Source organism: Alosa pseudoharengus, unplaced genomic scaffold, assembly GCF_046254945.1.
Source record: "Alosa pseudoharengus isolate Yale_2024_CS ecotype anadromous, Long Island Sound unplaced genomic scaffold, YU_APseudo_1.1 YU_APseudo_1.1_scf_18, whole genome shotgun sequence".
Lineage (NCBI taxonomy): Eukaryota > Metazoa > Chordata > Actinopteri > Clupeiformes > Clupeidae > Alosa > Alosa pseudoharengus.
Window position 1 is genome coordinate 35,932,740 of NW_027468650.1, and position 21,906 is coordinate 35,954,645.

Sequence of the window (21,906 nt, forward strand, 5' to 3'; positions counted from 1 at the left end):
CTCCACTAGTGAGGTGAATTTTCCCAGGGTAGGCAGTGGGGTGTTTGAACCATAAGGGAAGATGGGAACCGTGGATTTGGTGAGTAAGGGTTTGTGTCTCAGTCTCTGATAAGTTGATTCATCAATGATGTTAAAAGTAGCTCCAGAATCAAGCATCACATGTATGTTGCAGTCACCAACCTTTATCTTTGCATGTGGGAGGTTCACTTTTGATTGGGTAACTGTGTACACATATTCCTCAGAAGAATCTGTGTCTGCAGTACCTGCTTCTTGAGTTGTAGTGTTGCTGCTTTCACCCGTATGTACATAATGCACTTCGTGTCTGCCTCTGATGTTGTTTCGAGGCTGCTTGGATTCTTGAAACTCAGCAAGTGCTATAGCTCTGCAAGTTCTATAGCTCTCTCCTGTGCCAGTAAGTGTATCAAAAATGTCCTGTACCCCGTCCCCAGCATAATGCAAAAGCATTGCACGTTTCCTTTTATCATCTTTTATATCCAGAGCAACTACGAAGTTTTCAAACCGCTGTAGCCACTTCTTCCAGCGGATGGATGCGTTGTGATCCTTGTTAATATCAAAAGCAGGGAAGGACGGCAGTATGGCAGCCATTTTCAGAAGAAAAGATAAAAGTTTAAATCCTCGTCGCCAGTATAAAGTTCTAGAATTAAACTCAGATGCAGCAGGGTAATATTTTCGGCTCTTTACTGAACTTCAATCTCACACTTCAGTTCGTACATCCATGTTAGTGAATAATGCCCGACTTCCTACTCCCGCAGTTTTACTTAAACAATAAAGCCAGAGCGCCCCCTTGTGGCTTGAATGGAACAATGTTAAGACACAACACATGTGAACATGAAACACTACAACATAACATCACATGTTATAAATCATAAACATTACAGTGGGTACCCTATTTCCACCCACTCACTCCGCACATTAATGGTTAGACCGAGAATTCTCATCGCGAAATTCCACTGGAGCCCCAAGCGATTTTGTACATGCAGCCTTACAACACTGTTCTCAAGCTCTTCAAGTCACTGTACAATGTCATTTTTGGTACAGAGATAATTTAGATACCCTTATGGGGTGGGTGCTTGTGTTTCTTTAGGAATCCGCTGTCTTGGTTTGTATAGAAATAAATATTGACACATACACTACAAAATTTACAGTGTTAAAACAACTCTGTAAGAGTCAATTTTAACACTAGATCAGTGTTTATTTTGTCCCAATCTTGTCAGTGTTAATTTAACACTCTGTCGAGTGTAAATAATCCAACTCAGATACAGTGTTGGAACACCTCTGTATAGAGTTAAAATGAACACTTAGAGGTGTTAACTTCCTGTTACACTAGAGTGTAGAGTTAAATTTCAAATCTGTTTCAGTGTTTATTTTACACTAATTTGTGTTGGAACACCTCTATAAATAGTTAACAATTAACACCAGGAGGTGTTAACTTCCTGTTACACTAGAGTGCAGAGTTCAATTTCAAATCGGCTTATGGGTTAATTTTACACTAATTAGTGTTATTATTTGCTACTGAATAGTTTAGTACAATACTGATTAATACAACAACATTTTCTGAAAATAATTGTTATTTAGTTATAAAAGTTATTTAGCTAAAAAACACCATACACTGAACTCTTGCAGAGATTTTATTGCAAAATGTAATACTAGTACAAAACATTACATTAGCACAGGTGGCAATGGGGGACCAAGTAAATGTTTTCATCAGAATTGTAATACAATTGCTTGTCAAAAGCTTTGTGGTAAAATAAATCAATGCTTACAATATGAAACTGTCCAGGTCTCTCTTCTATACAAAATGCACTGAAATGGTCATGAAATCCCAAAGTCACAACTTCACAAAGAACAAGATAAGCACAGTTATCTTTCAAAATTATATTGATTTTTTTCCAATTTTTTTTCGATTTATTTTTTGCACAGGCATAGCACAGGCATATCAGGCTGAACGCCACAGCACACAAATAAACTTAAATGATACTCTCTTCCAAAATATTTTACCCAGCTAGTTGTATGGGCATCATATTGTGAGCTGATATTAAGACACTGACATATAACTTCATATCCCTCCAAATTAGAAACCACTTCAATATGTATTGGTCCATGCTCAAATCTTTCAAAATTAAATGTTTTCTAGTAAACGGCCATCTGTGAATGATGTGCCTTCACCATAGTTTTGGTTAAATTTTTGAAGTTCTTAACGGAGCGTTTAAAAAAATTATGCTTAGCCTCGAACCTCACAACGGGGATAGTGAACTAAAAAATGGTGCTTGGGTATGAGACGTTTGCTTGGGAATACAGTCTTGAAAAGGCTATGGTGCTCTGAAATTAAATGTTTTAGAAAACAAGCCATGCCTTCAGTTACACGAGGGGAGAACACAATAATATATGCATGGAATTGCCTTGCTATCCACGATGATGTAGAACTTCTGTATCTTGTTCTTCTGTTCGCCAATGCAGAGCAGAAAGGGCTGAGACGGTTCGAGACTGGTCAAGAAGATTTGAATGCTTGCACCAACCTGTAAAACCAACACAAAAAAAGGAACTCACTATGCATTAAGATATACCAACTCAATATTTGCATTAAATTATCTGCAGTTTCGCTCAATTGTGTTTTTTCCCCCTCTCAATCCTTTTCTCCACACTATATTTAATTATTACAGACAAATTGAGTTTATTTATGGCAATAAATTACCGTTTTACAAGTTCTGCAACCCTTAGTTGTTCTGAACAGGCAGTCTATTTGCTTAGGAAGAACTGTTAACATTAAGAACTTACCTGCAGATACCTCACCAAGTAGTCCTCTGCTTGGAGGGCACTGATTTCCGCAGACTTCTTGTGGCCCTTAGATGTTGGGAGGAATGAGATGCAGCAGCAAGCACAGTGAAGCAATGTCACGGTCCCATCCTAAGCAGTTTAGTGTTGACAAAGTAAGCAGTGTTACAAGTATAAAACAGGAAGTAAAGACTGATAAAATTTTCAAATGAGCTTAACCTACCACCATCATTTCCTTGTGCAGAGCTAAGGAGCTCCTCAACATGTAGAGTTGGTACTAGCCCCTTGCATCTTCAGTGATGTGTGGTCTGAAAAACGTTGGCCATCTGGCTAAGAACTTCCCTGATGCCTCCTCTCCAAAAAGCATCAGAAAGTCCTGCTCAATCTAATATTAAAACAATAGAATGTTAATACATGGTGTTCAGCCCTTCTACCCATAGATTATTTAATACCCACACTTTTACGGAACTAAGCATTAACGTGATGTACTTGATGACATTCTCCCATTTCTTAGGTAATGTACAATATTACCATGAAAGCACAAACATTTACAACATTACAGTACAAATTGGGTATGGCTGAGCAAATCTTAACATGAACCTTAATTTTTAAATTAGCATGATCATATTTCACAATTAAATGTAAACTCACAAGGCCAGGTATGTCAAGAAATCTTGGGAAGGTGTCCAGAACATCTACTGACTTGTCAGGATCACAGTCAAGTTTCTGTCAGTGTTCAAAAGTGGCCTTCATTTTCTCCATAACTAGTGCTTTATCGGAAGAATGATTCATCGTAAATATTGCCTCTTCGCACTCTTGATCAGTCAACTGTTGTATGGTAGAAGCCGAGTCTCTTGCAGCCTTTGGACCACCATTGCATTGTTCCACAGCTACCCGAGACCTTGAGCCATCAGATAGGCTTCGTTGTACAGTCTTAAGACGCCATGCAATGTACCCAGAGCCTGATGCTGCATCATAAAAGTGTTCCTTTTGGGAATAAAAATATAATTTAGTCACTTTCAGACTGCTAAATTTATATTTAACAACTGCAATTTAGTTCACAATACCAAACTTACATATCCATGCTTCGACAATGGGTCCTCAAGATATGGGAACAAGGCCACAATGCCTTGGGCATACTTCACTCGAACAGCTTGGGAAGGGATCCGTCTGAAATAATAGTATAAGGTGTTAAAAGTAGGTATTGGGACATCATAACGGCATTTTGACCATCAAGAACTCTGCAAACATACCCATGCACCTCCACCATGTCAGCAACCAAGATATTCACAAGCTGTCTCCTGGTTCCATCTGACAGTGACTTTGTTTTAGTGTACTCTTGAAAAATCTTCTCCCCCCCTGGCTTTCTTTGAAGAACTTCATTAACCATCTGCACATATAACACATAACCACATACCACAACTTTACAATCAATTACACTCAAACATCAACAACGAACACTCAAGGAAAACAGTAATTTTACATTTATCAAAACTGCTTACATTTTTGACTGCTTCTCTACAACTCTGGTCATCCCTTCTCATTTTCTTGTTTGGAGTCTCACACGGACTGTCATCCAATACAAAGTGGAGGCATCTGAGGGGTATGATGCTTCAGAAGACACTGACATATCCTCTAAATCTAAATCGTGTAAAACAATAAGCAAAAAAATGTCAAGAACAATGCATATTTAAAACTTTCATGCAATAGAAAAATATGACATTCCTGCATTACATTACAATTACTTACCATCATTCACATACACCTTGAACAAATCCTCCCCCTTCTTCAACAGTTCAGAAAAGATGTCCGGGTCAACTTCTGTTCCAGAAGAATCTTTGTAAATTACCCCTTTTCTCTGTACTTTACTTTCACAAGCATTCTCTAGAAAATAAGGTAATTTTAAATGTAACAACAAAGGTATAGTCAAGTTTAGGCTACTAAGATTTTAATGAATACTACTACTACTACTACTACTACTAATAATAATAATAATAATAATAAAAATTATAATAAATACTTTGTCAATCTTACCCAAGCTAGGAATGACACAAGAAAATCCACAACACTGACAGAGTTGTTATAAGGGTAATTATGACCAAGATAACTGTCAAGATAATTATCCAGTACTGCAAACAGAAGAAAGTACAGCAGAAATTTACCAGAGCATTCCAAGGAACAATTTAGATCTCAAATCTAGATCACTGCACATTTTTATTAAAAAAACAGAGCTGATGCTGTCTTGCAAAATATAACATAACTTATGGTTTGTCAATAGCCGTAGGCAATAAAGTTATAGTTCTATCTATAGGGCAAACTTGACGATGACGATAAAATCAGAATGCTCGCTTTGCACCCTTTCACTCGCGCACACACATAATCTCTCTCCCTTTCCCTCCCCTTTCCACTGTCACTGCAGTCGACTTACTCAGTTAGCTATTCTTCTATCGTAACTGAATGCCAATCTGTTGGCATTTTAGTGCAGGCATGAACTAAAAAAAACCTAATTCAAAAGTTTTGCCTACTATTGGATCATTCATTTGTCTTGGAATGACTGCCCATGTCTACAAGAATTTCGTTAGTCAATCAGATTTAACGTTAGCAACTTCAGAATCTGCCACAGACACTAGCAGTTACAGAATAAAAAACGAACATGAGAAAGGCACATATGACTACAAATACACGAGAGGGCTGGATTATTAGTGACCCAATACCTTTTTTATCCGACAAAGACCATCGACTACTCATAAATTCGCTAAAATGCAGCCTTATATTAACGTTACTCCGTTTAACCAAAACTAGCCTGTTGTTAGCTAGCTAGCGATAGCTAACATTTTATCAGTTAGTTCAGTTAGCTGCATCATCGCTAACATACTCCTAGTTAACTAACAATATTCAATCTTCAGGTGTAGGTTAAAATAATGAGAAACAATTATTTGGATATATTTGTACAACTATAAAGCATAGCGTGACTTACCATATACTCGGTTTCCATCGAAAAGAAAGATGGCGTCTCTAGACCTTGCTGAAATGTGGCTGAAATCCGTGAGGTCACGTTAGGAGAGGCGTGGTTTCATAACACTGAAGGAGTTGAGTCCCAAACACTGGCCAATGACACTAACTCTCTTACAAAATTGACTCCTTAACAGTTAATCTAACTGTTTTCAGTGTAGTTTTAACTCTGTATTTTAACACTTTTGCTTTACACTGGGAAAATAACTCTGAGAATTTTGCTGTGTACAGTGCAACCGGAAAGTTTTCAGACCCTTTCAAGTTTTCCACATTTTCTTTTGTTTCAGACTCATCTTAAAATGGATTCAATTATTTTTTTACCTCATCAATCTGTACACAATACCCCAACACTCGACAAAATGTTTATATGTTTATACTATCCATCAGAGGTTGTGGGGCATAAGCCTGTGCGCGTCTGATCGGGTGTCCTGGGCATCTTTGCTGTTTGCTCGTGGTCTCCTAATATATGGCTCCAGCACTTCCTGCTGTCCAGCGAGGGTCGCCAGTAGCTTGCAAGGGAGCTCTCCGACCTATGTAACAAAAAAGAGAGACATTATGCTTACAAAAAAACAATGCTACAAAAAATATTTGATGATTTAGCCTATAGATGCGCTGCGCTTACCTGTGCCCACTCACTGCCATGATCTTCCTGGCTGCAAGACCTGCGTCGGACAGCTTCTGAATAACTGTGGCCCGCAGGCTGTGATTTGTGTATCTGTGTATAACGGTGTTCATTTCGTGCCGGCCCTTTTTAATGCAGTCCAGTTCGTCTGCGCTGATGGAGACGCACCTGGATGAAGATGCGCGCTCTCCTACCGCTTGATTGTATGTTCCTCCCTGTCATCCGACGTTTTATTTAAATCGATCTCCATCTTTTTCTATGTCAAGGCTACTCGCTGTGTTAAATTATGAGAATTTTGTAATTTAACGGTTATCGCTCGTGTCAAAGCGCTATAGCAAGACATGACAAAATTACAAAATCTTCGCATTGTATCGCGGAGTGATTTATTATTAGCTGTGCAAAGTCTGAGTCATGGAAACTCATGGAAAGTCTCTCGGCCAATCAGAAACAAATAAATAGTTCCATAGAACCCAATTTTTGTATAATCCTATATATAAATATAGGATTATACAAAATGTATGTATTGTATGAGAAAAAAATGAATTGAATCCATTTTAAAAAGCACTACAGGTCTGGTTATTCTTTCGCTGTTTCTGGGTTTTTGCCAGATTTGGGCTCACATTTTTCACTACACAGCTCCCCCTGCAGCTTCGGTAGCAAGTGACTGCTACGCTAAACCCCGGCTATTGTTAGCTTTTTTAGCTGACAAATGCCGAACTTGAAATTGCGAATATTCAAGCCGCCAGGGTTTAAAAAAATCAAAATTTCAAATGAATGGCTTGCAAGTGGTCAGAGATAAAGTCCTACTGTAAATGTGAAAATCATTCAAGGGGGTAAATGTACTCATCTAATTTGCATATTATGACGTCACTGGATGGTAACCACCGTGAATTATGCACATTTCAGTAAATACTAGATGTTGAACATATTTGAGCAGTTTTACTTTCTTTTTTTGTCATTTCACCCGCATAACAAATGAACAGGAAAACAGTCACATGTAAACCAACAATAGTAAACTATTACTATAATCACAAACCCTATGCTACTATACAATAAAGTAGCCTGGTCAAATCAGTTTATATCGCGGGTGACTGTAGTTCTTCAGAGCCCTATTTTTACAACCCCTGCTGTCTATAGCACGTCCATTACAGACACTATTATCACTATTGCTACTGGCACCTCCAGCTATGTTGGGCAGAGGGTCGAAATAAGCATGGTATGCTTAGTGGACACTGTCGCAAAGACGCACCTCCATTCACAGACGCACCGTGACTATCAGTCATATTCTCCAAAAGGCAGATATTCTCCTTCAGAATCAGAATAGGTGAATAACAGACCCAAGACTTCATCACACGTGAATTATTTTTCAACATTTGGTGTATTTCTGCTTCAATTTGTGCAAAACTATGGCCCGCATCGCTTCCGCGTTATGGAGGAAATGCACGTCTTCTTTGTGTGTTTCTCGCGTGCTTCCTGAAAACTTTGAAAAAAAGGTTGAGCTTGAATCGAAGCTCTGGGTGTCTGCCAACTAGTGGTCAGGTCAATAGTACAAATAAGATTTTACACTGTACTCGGGTCTATTGTGTGTTTTATTCAGTAATGACGCTTGTCACAATATTGCGACTTGGACGGTTAGAGGGTTAACAACGTATAGCCTAACAATTTGAATGTTGCACCCTGGTTAGAGACTAACTCAAAAGTAAAGTAACGAGTAACAAAGTTACTTTCCAAAATGACTAACAAGTAAAGTAATTTAATTACATTTTAAAGAAGTAACTAGTAACTTGTTACTTTTTTGAGTAACGACCCCCAACACTGCCAGTTTGTGATTGGTTACATTGATAGGGATCACATGATGAGTTGTTGATGAGACTGAGACCATTGTTGTAGTAAGACCATTAGAGTGAATCAATCAAGACATGACAATGTATTTACTGAGTGTAGGCTAATCTTAAGTAATGTCATGTATGAAAACTAGTATTATTGGTATAGTATATGATTGGTATTGCTGTTTACTCTTAAACTGTGATGATGTGAGCACCAGCCAGTTGAGGCCATATAGCCTGATGCGCCCTGAAAATATTGTGCGCCTGTGCTGATTCTGAAGCAGTGGCCACCGCTACAAAATGTAGAGGACACACTGCGGAAGAAAGTTAAAGTTTTTGCAATAAACTAGTCTACATCAACACAATATGTGGAATGAATCTGGATGGGCCCTAATAACCTCTGACTAGTTCTCTCACATCAGTCACTGATAGTATAATGCATCAGGAATAACACATAGGAAAAACACTGGGTAACACTTTACTTGACAGTATCGACATAAGAGTGACATGACACTGTCATGACACATGAACCCTAAACCCTAATCCTAACCTCTAAGCCTAATCCTAACCCAAACCATCAAACCCAAACCCTAACCCTAACTTGTTATGACAAAAACGGAATGACACTTAATGACAGAAGCGTTATGTCATAAACGTTTATGACTTGTTTATGACACGTTCATGCCAGTGTCATGTCACTCTTATGTCGATACTGTCAAGTAAAGTGTAACCAAACACTGTTCACCAAGTCATGATGATGCAGCGCAGCAGCAGTTTGTGATGTTTTCTAAGTGTAGGCTAATCTTAAGTAATGTCATGTATGAAAACTACAATGAAATGTAGTATTGCGGTGGCAATACTATCAATACTGGTGACAGCGGCCATGCGTTAGTGGCATATGTGCTATCAAGGAGCTTTCATTTACTGCACCAAAGGTTACTGCGGTGTATGTCAACATTATATTGCAAAAAGTACAGGGAAAGATTTTGCAAAACTTAGTGGAAAGGTGTAGCACAGGCTAATGAAAACCCATTCATTTTTGGAGCAGATCCAACTCAAAGGGACCTTCAAAGTATTTTCCATATAGTAGGCTAGCCAACTTGATGTGCTTGTAGGTTAATGAAATAGGCTGTATTGTGAGGGAACACAAACTTTATTGCGAGGGAACGCAAGAAGTTATTGCGAGGGAACACAAAAACATTGCAAGAGAACGCAAAACTATTTCTCTAAATACAGCTACCCACCCTGACTCTTCGCAGGTTCCGTACATACACATATTAGTTGTGTGGTAATGGTTAACATGTGTTACCATTTATTTATCTTTATACTGTGCCAAAATATCATAGTATAATTTTGTTCTCAAGGGCGGCTTCTCATGTGGGCAGTAGGGGCAGCTGCATAGGGGTGCATTTTTAGAAAGTGTAGTTGGCTAACTTCCGTTGCAACCTTTGTAGTTAGAACCGTGGTTCTTGGATTTGGTGTTTCCAGAAAGCAGGGCTTGAAAACGAAATTATTTTTCAATCATTACGCTCTGAACGGAACCGGTATATTTAACGTTTTCGTTCTTGCGTTCCGCCACCAACATATCATTCCTGAACCGGTTCGGAACGTAAAATAACCCTTCGTTCTTAACGTTCCGGCAGTGTTATTGGACCTATCAGGTCTATTTTTGTGGTTGAAACCTTACAATAGACCTACTTATTGGTTTTTGCCCTTAATTTACACAGTAGTCTAAATGCGCAAAAAAATAAATCACAGGCAGCATCCAAAAATATTCGATATCCATCTCACATACCAGGCAGACTGCTGCTGACTGTAGCCTATATTCTATGATAAATATAATTCCGTATCAAAATCATTTCTGGATAAGCCTACTGGTAAGCGCTTCAGACTTGTAACCGGAGGGTTGCCGGTTCGAACCCCGACCAGTAGGCACAGCTGAAGTGCCCTTGAGCAAGGCACCTAACCCCTCACTGTTGTTGCAGGCAGCTCACTGCGCCAGGATTAGTGTGTGCTTCACCTCACTGTGAGTTCACTGTGTGCTGAGTGTGTTTCACTAATTCACGGATTGGGATAAATGCGGAGACCAAATTTCCCTCACGGGATCAAAAGAGTATACTTACTTATACTTACTATATTCCATGGAGATCTTCAGATATAGAGGCTCGCTCAATAATTTATATCCCCGCCCTAAAATTGAATATGTTGTATTGTCTATGTTGCTGACAAATACCCAAGTCTCTCCAACTTCCAATTTAACTCTACATTTCATTGTGCAAACATTTAAAATTCCAACTTTGAAACGACATAAGGCCTGGGCAGACACAATATATTATCTTCACAGGCCTACATTACAAACATAATTTCCAAATCAATTTCACTGTGCGAGCAGGCCTAGGCCTATTTAAGATCCCAACTGAAATGGCATACGGCCTAGGCTACATTACAACAGCAAGACAAGGCTATGATTTTGTGGAATTTTATAGGCTATAGAGAACGAAAAAAAAACTTTATTAACCGGTTTTTGGGGATTTCAGAATAACGTTTCTGTTCCGGAACAGTTGAAGACCATTTGGTCTTCGTTTCCATTCCCGTTCCTCGTAAAAATCTGTTCGTTTTCGGTTTTCGTTTTCCATTTGGGTCTCTGATGCTTCTAAACACACTCCAAGTGCGAAACAAAACCGTGGATTGAGTTTTTGTGGGTTAGTTGAGAGATATAATCATGCGCTCCTGTGAGCCATTCAGATGTCTCCCCTACTGTAACATCACAGTAAGGGAAATTTGAATACCATCCTCCCATCTTAAAAAAAAAATTCCCACTCATTAAGTTAGATGCTACCTGTCCTACATTTTGGTCATAGCCTATGGTTTACAACGTGCACCATGCGAAAGAGTTATCAATATGCTACACAAGGTATTTCAAACATCTTTAACGCGCCTGATATCCATATTTCAAGTATACAAACAGAAACTCCCCAGGAGGTCTTATTCTTGTTGCCATATTTAAGCAATATGACACGAGTGGGAGCAGGGCTGGCAATGGATATCCCCACGGCTGTAAATCGGCCGTAGGTACGAGGCCAAAGGCCATTTAGCGTAGCCTAGCCTAAGCTGGAAGCGACCCAGGCCATCTGGTAGTAGGCAGCCAATTTCACAAATGCTTTTAAACTTTGGAATAGGCCACATCACCTCTACTGGGCTTATACACAAATCCGGCGAAACACAAAGTAAAGCAGTGCCGCCATTACTGCATTGCCTTGCTGCTAAGGAAGTAGCGAAGTAACATGTTGGTCCTGTGTGCAGACGTTAGCTGTAGATGCAAAATGATCTCTTTTTCTTTAGTTTTTTTTAGTTTTTTGTAAAGGTATAACACAAACTTGATCAATTTTGGTAATGTTTGGATTTGGAATTGAATGTGCAGTGTTCCCAATGCATTGATATTATGGAATTAACAGCTATTCTAAGGATTTAGAGCTTTATTCAATTTTTTAAAACACACCGCTATTATTCTGCACATAACTGTACATGTTGCCACCATTTCCACCAATATATATCACTTCATCATCAACAACATTGTTGGAACTACGGTGTTTGAAAGCCAGAAGTAGCGAATTGTGACACAGGTACGATGCTTTCTAGAAAACAGGTGTTACAACGTAGAAATGCACCCCAGGGCCGCATCTTGCCAAGGGCGGCAGGAGCGCTTGCAAAAAAAAGTTTTTTTTTAGCTTTCATGCACTTCTGGAGCACGTCTGGAGCGGGGAATATCACATAACTAACGCAATTATTAGGCTTAAGTCAGTAATACTACGAATTGCCTCTAAAACAGCACATTTCATTTATAACATTGTGTATACTGGGCTGCATGTTATTTTCCTGATTTGTGAAATAGTTAAAAAAGATAATACCTACAAAACGAATCTGCACACCAAAATGAATTGGTTTCATTTTGACAGATTGGTAGGACCGTCACTGTTTGTTCTTACAATAGAGGTCATTGATCAGAAAGATTTAAGATAACCATAAACAATTTTTTTGTTTCTTCTACCACCAATCTTCTACAGCTGAAACATGGAATATAGAGATATTGGCAAATGAATACATGGATCATATGGTGGATCAAGGCAGCCTCAAATTCATCTGTGTGGGGAAAGTCCAAGAAAACAATCAGGTCTTGGCAGCAGGCCGGGTGGTCAGGATGGAAGTCCCCATTCTAAGTTTAAAGGTTTGCACATCTACCAATGGAAAGAGTATTCATTCACATTTTTTGCACAGACTGTATTACGTATTACATAAAATGTATTATAACCATTATATGATATTTTATCCAAGCATAAATAATAAAGTTTCTATGTATGTGCATTTCAATTAAATAATGTTAAGAACATGTTATGAAATCCAATGTCTTTGATTTAGCTGGATGGAGAGGTAAGGGTGGGCCATGAGATGTCTGTCACCGTGGAGTTCACCAACATCTTCAACATGGTCTTGGAACATGTGCATTTGCGCATGGAGGGCCCTGGTGAGATGGGATTCAAGAAGAAATATTATGAGTAAGCAGAACTAATACACATTAAATGTTCCATTTGAATGGAATCTATAGAATAAGGGGCGGTGGTAGCATAGACAAAATTGTGGGTTTGATTCCTGGCTGCCACCGTTGAGCCCTTGAGCACGGCACTTTACCCTGAGTTGCTCCGGGAAGACTGGCCCTTGTAATAATTGACATAAGTCTGACATAATATCAGTTTGGATAATCTACTGGATTTTATCACGGATGTGCAACCAATGGGAATGGAAGCATTTTAAAGATTTTATACAAGGCAGAGTGTAGGCCTGCCTAAATATAAGAAACTAAACCAAATTAGGTACTGCTTTATGATATGCAAGGTATTACAAAAGGGTTGATTAGCTATCTACTATTTATTAGGCCTAGATAATGTTAGTAGATTACATACAAGTAGTTTATAAACCATACATTAATTATCTATATGCCATTATAGTACTATTTGATTACTTACAAATAGTTTATTAGAAACATAAAACTATTGTATGCAATGTTTAATTTGTGAATAACACACATGTTTATTAATGGTAAGCCCATAGCCAATAGAATTGTAAAAAAAAAAACATGTACACTTATAAGCATATAGTTAAATAGAAATGCAATTCCAAGGAATTACCAGTGCATGAAAATGCCAAAAATGAAATGTAAAATATAATTTATAGTTAAAACAGATAATGCAAAAAAAGAGATAGTGGATCAAAAAGAGAGAATGTGGATTTACATGTAGTGTAATTTACAGTATGTTGTTATAAGTTATGCATTTTTAAGGTGATTGCTAGGGTAATCTGTTGCTTGCTATGGAGGATGCTGAGTAGTAATTGGACACAGATATTGATGGATGTTGATAAACAGTTTAATGGATGTTGACAGATTTTTTAATTGACATTGATAAATCTGCAAATTAGATGTTATCTAATTAATTTGCATATATTTTAAAACACGAAATCTGAGCTTCGGATAAAGCCAGGTTCCATTGTGTTCACATATTGGATGGGACAAAAATTATTCTGTAAATCAGAATATACGGTCAATAGCATTAAAAAAACATTGCCATGCTTTTAGGAATAAAATGTAATATAAATCAGGATAGTAATAATATATCAACAAACCCCTCTGTAAAATTCTTGTAAATATAGTTAGGTATAAGACTGGAAAGTTTGGTGTATGTAAGTGCTTCTGAAGTGGAGATTTCATTCTTAGAGTGGGAGAGGAAACTCATTTTGAGAAAACAGCCTTGAAACACAGCCAATGAGATTCTGTTCTCAGCCTAGACTCGCCTTCGAATTTTCACGATTGGTTGCTGATACAAAGGATGTGTCTATATTTGGATCACATAGCATCAAGCGTCGTATATTTAGACAACAAAGCTTATAAACAGAGCTTTACAACAGTACTACACATGATGTTTCGGATCACGGTCGCAGTAATGGTTAGAATGCTAACTTTTGGTGAATTTAGGAGAAATATACAGGCGTGAGTAAACACAATGTAATGAAATAAACAGCTAAATGTGTAAATCTGACTTTTTTATTGTTGTAGTGTGAAAGAATACATGCTAAGGTAGCAAACTAACCCAAAATCTCCAAATTGGCCAGTGCATGAAAAACATGTTTTCACCTGCCGTGTCTCGTCTTAATATTATTAGGGTGATTATAATGGTTGCTAGGTTGTGGCTAGGGTAATTGAGATAGTTGTTAGGCTTTTCCTAGGGTAATCATAGTGGTTACTCTGTTATGTAAAGTGTTATCTATGTTGGTTGCTAAAGTAAGCTGTGGAGGTTCCTATGTAGTAATTCAATTAGACATAGATGTTAATAGACAGATAGTTTAATGGATGGATGAATGGTTTGCAGTAGATGGATGGAAAGAAAGTTCAAAAACTGTTGTGTAGGTCTTGTAAAGGACTTGCTATGTATTTTTCTTGTGGTTGCAGTAATTGATTGGTAGTTACTGTGGTTGTGAAACATTGAAAAACATTAACAGTGGGCAATATAGGCTGTCTATACATTTTATGCTGCTCTATCACCTCATGGGTCATTTTAAAGAGAAACTATGCAGTTTTGGCAATTTCTTTGCTGTTTTCTCACTTTTTGCTCGCAGGTTTCTCTGCAGAGCTCCCCCTACAGCTTCAGAGTATATATTTTACGACACTCCTCAATCGTCAGTCTGACGTTTCCTCTTTCCCTGTTCCAGTTTACTCGTTTTCTGCTTCTTTTCGCTGGATCTGCATGACGAATGTCTGAGAAACTCCATCGCTACCTAGCTGGTGCCTAGCGTGTATGTGTGTAGTGCAGTAAAGCAATTTGTTACATCGCAAGGCTGCGAGACTTTCTGTCTCTGAGGCCGTCGACCCGCTGATCCAAAGTTGCAAGGGTGTTTTTTTTCGCTCACAGACACTAGGGGGAAGTGAGACGGCCACCATTCAACCCGAAAAAAGTAATATAACCATTCCAATGACCCAGAAGCTGTCCAGTTAAGGTATATTAAACTACAAAAACTGCAGTGTTCCCCTTTAATTGCAGCATGTGCTTAGCCTGACGAGCCAGACCCACATTAAAATGTAGTGTCTGGGCACTCAACGTTCACAGTGCTCAGTCCGAGGGGCGGGATAATCAGTTGTCTTTCAAATTCCCTCTGCACGCAATAGGACAGCGGCAGCGCTATGAGTCCCATGTGTTTCCCACCAGCGGAGCTAGTTGGCTCAAACGTTTGCCAACTTAATAAAATCTTAACTCGTGTCACACTGTTCGCCAGCAGCAACATCCATCTTATTTGTTTTCAAGTAGCAGGGAATTCAAGCCAAACCGTTGCAACTCTGCCATCAATCATTATGTTAAGCCCACCTAACGACTCTATACACGATTTCATTGGCCTGATTAAGTTTCGATTTCTGGAGCTCACAAGCCAACGGAGAGTTGCTAGACTAGCCCTGGCAGCAAATGTAATTTGCTGCCGCTAGGGGCGCGTCTAGATTTCTAGGCTATCATGTGCTAGGATGGATGGATGAATATAATGACATGGATGGAGGGATGAGTAGGCTGAAATAGGCTATTGCAGGCTATCGTATTCTTAGTTGGAATGGAGGAGGCCATTGAATATAATCCTACAATACAATAATGATACTGTGTATTGGTTGATAAATTGTGATGCGATCTGGGAAAACCCATCACATGGTGAAATTTGACCAACTTAAGATTCTGATACCATCTTAAAGCTGTTTTCAATCTCTTTTCAAATCCTTTTTTTCATAGCATGTCTGTGACAAATGTTATCATTATCTGAAGTCAGCTTATTAACATGGTTTTATGAAACGGAATTTTGAGAAAAACAGGTTTAAAGATAGACATTCTAAATAGAATCACCACAATCAAATACCACATGTTAAATTGTAATTACTCTATTATGGCACACACTTATTTTAGTGACTGTATATGTTGTAAAAGATAAAAAAGTGTTACTTTGGCACTAAGCAAACACACAATACTCATTAATTAGATGAAAATCAAGAATGTATTTATTCATTCAACATTCAATGAATTGAATATGTTTTACGTAACTTTTCCTCTTCTTTTTTTGTGTCTTTCTCTTAATAAGTTACTGTACATTATATATGTATTAGACAATGCCAGTAATCATGCAGTATAAATATGCAGAACATATAAATAGTATGCAGTATAACTATGCAGAAAATATCTGAAATATGCTGTATATCATGACTTATTGTGAATTCAAATGTAAAAGTTGAGGTAACACATATTCAATGTAATTAGACTGGTAGGCCTAGGCAACAAAGCAGATAATGTTCTTGTTGGTTCTGTAAATGTATGTATGTGCCTATGTATTTAGGCTAAAGCAGACCTTGTTATGTTCTAACCGAAATGTCATTACAAAGTAGCCTAATATTGTGCAATGTTGTGTATGTAAAAAATGATTATATTCATTTTATAAAAAGACAGATAGAGCAGCGTTGGAAGATAGCCTAAAACACATTAGACCTTCTTAGTAATAAGTATAAACGGTAATAATTACTTTCCCCAGTAAGGGCAATTTCCAAAACGACAATATATAGTTATGGTAATACACCAGCATTGAGCTCTTGAATAGTCCAAATAGGCAACTACTGTAGGCCTAGTTTATTATAGCCTAGTTTAGTTTTAAAACCTAAGATAATTGCTTGAGCATCGATATAGTTCACTGGATTATAAGTCATGCATTTATGGTTGTTTTTTCTGTTAGAAACTCTGCAACATAGGATGAAAGCACGAGGGATCACAGCACGATATAATTTGTGTAGGTTATTATGTGTGAATAAATGTACTTTTTTCGAAGTGGTGAAATCTTCAGTGGTCATTTATGCAGGCTCATATAGCCTAAATTCGACGTAGGCCTATATAATTGCATTGCATTTTTCCTGACTGTAAAAGAAGAGCATTAACTGTGGTTATCGAGGCTGCCCAGTGCAAACAAACATCACAGTTTGACTAGGCTATGTTATGTTGGCAGAACGATTATGTAGGCCTATGTTTTTCCAACTGCCGAAATATTCAAGGGTCATTTATGTAGGCTTGTGCGGCCTGAATTAGACTGATATCATTTAATAGTATTTATCCTGGCTGTAACATGGTTTGTTATTTTCATTCAAGCAGCAAGTATGCCTGACATGATGACGTTATTTGTTTTAGTCGGAAATCGTTGTTAACGTTAAACCCCATAGACAGTCAAATAAATCTAAGAACAGACTCCGTTGCTTTCAATGGGAGGGCACTGACACAAATTCAAAAGTTTTTTCAGTTGGCTTCCCATCGTATTGCACAGACTTGAACTTAACTTTGGTGTGTCACCATCAAACTGCATAAAACACTGTCCTACGGTTTACATAATGCGGCTAATACACAGGAAATTACTGTAGTGATCTTAGGTTCAAATTATGGATAAACAAGGGATTCAGTGAAATGTCTAACAAAAATAAAGTTAAAAGAATAGGCTAGGGCTGATATAATAAATTGTAGAAGTTTATCATGATGAACAATCAGTTATAGTTTTTATTCAAATAATGGTATGCCAGTGGGAAATAAGTAGTAATGCAGTCTAGCTATTCAAGCTTGAGACCTAGTTTCAAATCCCATCTTAATCATCAATTTTCTAAATTGTGTTGGACATAAGCATCTGCTGAGCCAGGGCTGAATCAAAGCTTAAGTGAAGTATAAGTAGTACTCACTTTAGTATTACGGCAAAACAAGATAAAAAAAGATGTAATACATACTTGACACGCATCTCACTTTCTTCATTTATTATGATCTTTCTAAATTATGAACTATACGTTTGTACATTTATATGGGGTTTTGGTTACACTTTACTTGACAGTATCGAAATAAGAGTGACATGACGAGCCATAAACAAGTCATAAACGTTTATGACATAACGCTTCTGTCATTATGTGTCATTCAGTTTTTGTCATAACAAGTTAGGGTTAGGATTAGAGTTAGTCTTAGGGTTAGAATTAGGGTTAGAGGTTAGGATTAAGGTTAGGGTTCATGTGTCATGACAGTGTCATGTCACTCTTATGTCGATATTGTCAACATCTCTATTGGCTCAGGGCTTACTGTTAATAAACATGTATGGTATGCATGAGTTACACAGTGCATACCATATGTTGTGAGTGTCTTATAAACTACTTGTAAGTAATCTGTAAGTTATCTGATGTTTACTGAATATATAACTAACCATTTAGTAATACCTTGTAAATGGTTTATTACCAATTATGTTTCTAAGTGACTTAAAAAACACTTGTATGTGATTTATTAATGTTATATAATGATAGTAAAGAGTTAACTAACTATTTAGTAATGCCTGGTAAATGGTTTGCTAACACACCTTATTTTTACAGCCCAAATTGCTATTTTGCTGACTTACTGTCAGCACTAACCTTACTTCATTATAGCCTGCATTTGATTTCCCCCCAAAATTCCCCTATAATCGTGAGTAAATGGCAATTGGGCCTACTGGAAAATCTTTGAAAGCAGGGTCAGATTTATTAAAGGCCGCAGTCAAACAATTTAGGTGCACACAAACACAAACAAAGGATTCATACACCTATGTCTATGACTTTGAGTGGCACAAATACTGTAAGTGCTTCAGCATGTTTTTTGTATATTATATACACTATGTGAAATTGATGGAATCATAGAGGATTTGTTTTTAAAATGAAACTGATCAGAAATATAAATAATTGTTACAGCTGGAAACTAGAAATTATAAACTACAGCATATAATTTCTACCTGCAGATATATTGCCCCTGGTGCCTCTTTAACCTGGACTGAGTCATTTGTCCCTGAGATGCCTGGAGAAGGAACAGTGGTAGGCAGTCTAGACTGTCCCAAGCTCAGACAGGTCTACGGCAATCTTGAATTCTACTCCCAGCCTTAAAACAGCCCTAAAAACAACAATCAAAAGAAGATCCCATTTAACTCATAGCAAGCAATATGATACAAATCAGAATGTCTGTCTCTTCCAAATGCTGTTAATAAAATAACTAGTTGCAGTTATTTTAATTGAGTTACAGTTTTTCTCAGTTGCTTTGGTGCATTTCTCAGATGATAATTAAAATTCTCAAAACTGCTTGTTCCATATCATAATTTCTTCAAACAAACAGCAAATGCTTAATACATTCATGCACTTGATTGTGTACTGATGTCACTGTTTTTTTTATTATTTGCTAATGTCATGTTAATAATAATAATAATAATAATTATAATAAGCTTTATTTGTATAGCACCTTTCATACACAGAATGCAACTGTTCAAAATGCACTATACTGGTTCCATGTTGAATGGGCTCTGTGCACTAACATACTTGAGGTACAATTAAAGCGCTCATTTTCAGATGCTTGTCGACAGCCATGTCAACAGAAAACTTGTTTGCCGACTTCAAGTAAGCTAGTGCACAGAGCCCATAGTCTTACCCCCTAAAACAAATAGGCCTTGCTTCATCGCTAGTCATTACATGCAAAAGCTTTCATTACTAGTTGTCATAGTCTGTCTAGCATACATCTATGTGACCTAACAGACTGGATCGACAGAGTGTATAGAAATATTTACTTATACAGTAAGTCTGTCTTGCAAATGGTGCACAGCTCTGGCCAAGGGGTGTTTTACAATATATTTACTATTTTCCTTTGCACAATGCTGTAAAAGCCTTTGTTTGCTTTATACTGTCACAATGTTTGTCAACAGTAAAAACTTGGAAACATATCCACTCTCTTGCAATCACCTCCTCCACACACAATAATGTGCAACTTTGTAGTTTATGTACAAGTAGTTTATTAAGTTATGCCACATAGAAAATAGTGCTGCCTTATGCATTGTTCATTAGAAAATACAGAGTAAACAGTCATATTGACATCACGACAAAGCATTTTCATTTTGATTGCACAGGTGTAAATTATTTGAGACATAGAACTAAACACTAAACAAGATGCATGCTTTTCAAGGTAATACACTATGTGGTGCAGTCAGCTCTAATTGTTTTGAGAAATCCACTAACTGTTGTGCAAACGTCGACAATGATTTGAGAAATGCAAACAGCTGTTCAGAAATGATTGATATACTATGACAACATTGCCTAAATGGGAGTTATAATCAAAACGAATTATATTCTGGCAAAAGTTAGTATAAAATGTTGATGCAATGGCTCCCTTCAAGCAATTTGTCACTTTTCAAGGTGTGTTTTTATGTTTCATTTTGGTGTAATTTTAAAAGTTAAATTTTGATGGTACTAGGTCTAGGCTATCTGGTTTTGTAACTTGGATTGGAACAGCCTGTCAAAATGTAAGAAAAGCTTTCACAGTAAATCAGCTACAACAGTAGCAAGCTTTTATCAGTCAGCTGGACTGTTGGTGGCATTTGCAAGGTTCTGTGTGCCTTTTAAGTGGGTAGGTTGATCATTTTAGACCAAAACACCATAATGCTTCTGTAAGCTATAAATGTATCCTTATGAATCCGCAACAATAAATCCTTCATGTAACTGGTTCGTCTGGCATCTATCTACATCATTCATCTAGCCACGAGGGGGTGGAGTTACGAGGTTTTGCAGACAGTTGGAGGGTCCAATGGAGTTAAGAGATTTAGTCCCAAGCTATTTTCAACACTTTTCATTGGTTAACTATTTATAAAACTTACAGACTGACATGAAGACTGACCAATAGTATCAATTTATGAAAATAAAAAAAGAGTTCTGAGGTTTCTGCCCGACAGCGATGATACGTACCCTATCAACACCCTAGCAAGTATCTTAAAGGTACATTATGCAAGTCTACTGCTGTAGATGGAGTGGGACATATCTATATTATATTAAAGGCCAAATTTGCGCCCAACACTTAAAGTAAATTGATTAGAATAAGGGTAAATGTTCAACTAATAGCTATCACTATGCAACTTCTCCAGTTGATTAGTGACATCATACCAAAGAAAAAAAGTTTGAGATTTTATGTTTAAAGCAAATTAGGCATTTCTTCATAAAATGTACCATAATTTATATTACAAAACACAATCTGAAAATTGGATGAAGCCAGATAAAAAAAAATGTTTCATTATGTTGAGACAATATAGAAAGAGAAAATGAAGGCCTAAAAAAGGGACTGTGGCTATGTTTCTCTATCATCCCATACATTAGAAAATACTATTTAGAGCAGTGGTCCCCAAACTTTTTCTTCCGAGGGCCAGCTCACTATGCCTGGCTCTAAGAGAGGGCCAGAGACTCGGGAGTATATTAACCATCAATAGCTTAGTGCTGTGAACAACAGCAGTCTACCTTAGTTGAATATTCCATTACATTTAATCATCACTGCAATTTAATACCATTGCTAGCTGTGTTTATGTTGCCACCATGCCATATCAGTGTAAAATGTAGCTCAAATGAAATAATACTAATAAAAAGACTCTGTTTCTTTGCATACATAGCTCAAGTTGTGAACAAGCAATATCCTACAAATAATTTAAAGTTATCAAACTATGAGAGTTTTATGAAGTGCTGGCAAACACATCTGAAATGACCACCATTCTAACTTTCACTCACCTGATGAGAACTTT

The 21,906-nt window shown here is 37.4% G+C and overlaps 1 protein-coding gene and 3 long non-coding RNA genes across 4 annotated transcripts in view; 1 reads left to right on the plus strand and 3 right to left on the minus strand.

The window, feature by feature from the left end:
• LOC143131795 (coagulation factor XIII A chain-like) overlaps positions 1–19,468 on the plus strand; it is a 109,883-nt gene extending 90,415 nt beyond the window's left edge. Inside the window, exons 11-13 of the mRNA XM_076291387.1 lie at positions 12,318–12,478; positions 12,670–12,806; positions 19,105–19,468. Of these exons, the coding sequence (XP_076147502.1) occupies positions 12,318–12,478; positions 12,670–12,806; positions 19,105–19,246 (440 nt within the window). The 3' untranslated portion in view covers positions 19,247–19,468. The remainder of the gene's footprint in view (positions 1–12,317; positions 12,479–12,669; positions 12,807–19,104) is intronic.
• On the minus strand, positions 2,863–3,534 carry LOC143131433 (uncharacterized). The gene is made up of 3 exons (XR_012988104.1): positions 3,445–3,534; positions 3,017–3,178; positions 2,863–2,925 (listed from the first exon to the last, which is right to left on the minus strand). It is a non-coding gene; the product is annotated as an uncharacterized LOC143131433 (long non-coding RNA).
• On the minus strand, positions 3,690–4,339 carry LOC143131432 (uncharacterized). The gene is made up of 4 exons (XR_012988103.1): positions 4,296–4,339; positions 4,047–4,183; positions 3,870–3,963; positions 3,690–3,780 (listed from the first exon to the last, which is right to left on the minus strand). It is a non-coding gene; the product is annotated as an uncharacterized LOC143131432 (long non-coding RNA).
• On the minus strand, positions 4,383–4,881 carry LOC143131434 (uncharacterized). The gene is made up of 3 exons (XR_012988105.1): positions 4,828–4,881; positions 4,543–4,677; positions 4,383–4,434 (listed from the first exon to the last, which is right to left on the minus strand). It is a non-coding gene; the product is annotated as an uncharacterized LOC143131434 (long non-coding RNA).
• Positions 19,469–21,906: the final 2,438 nt, after the last annotated feature.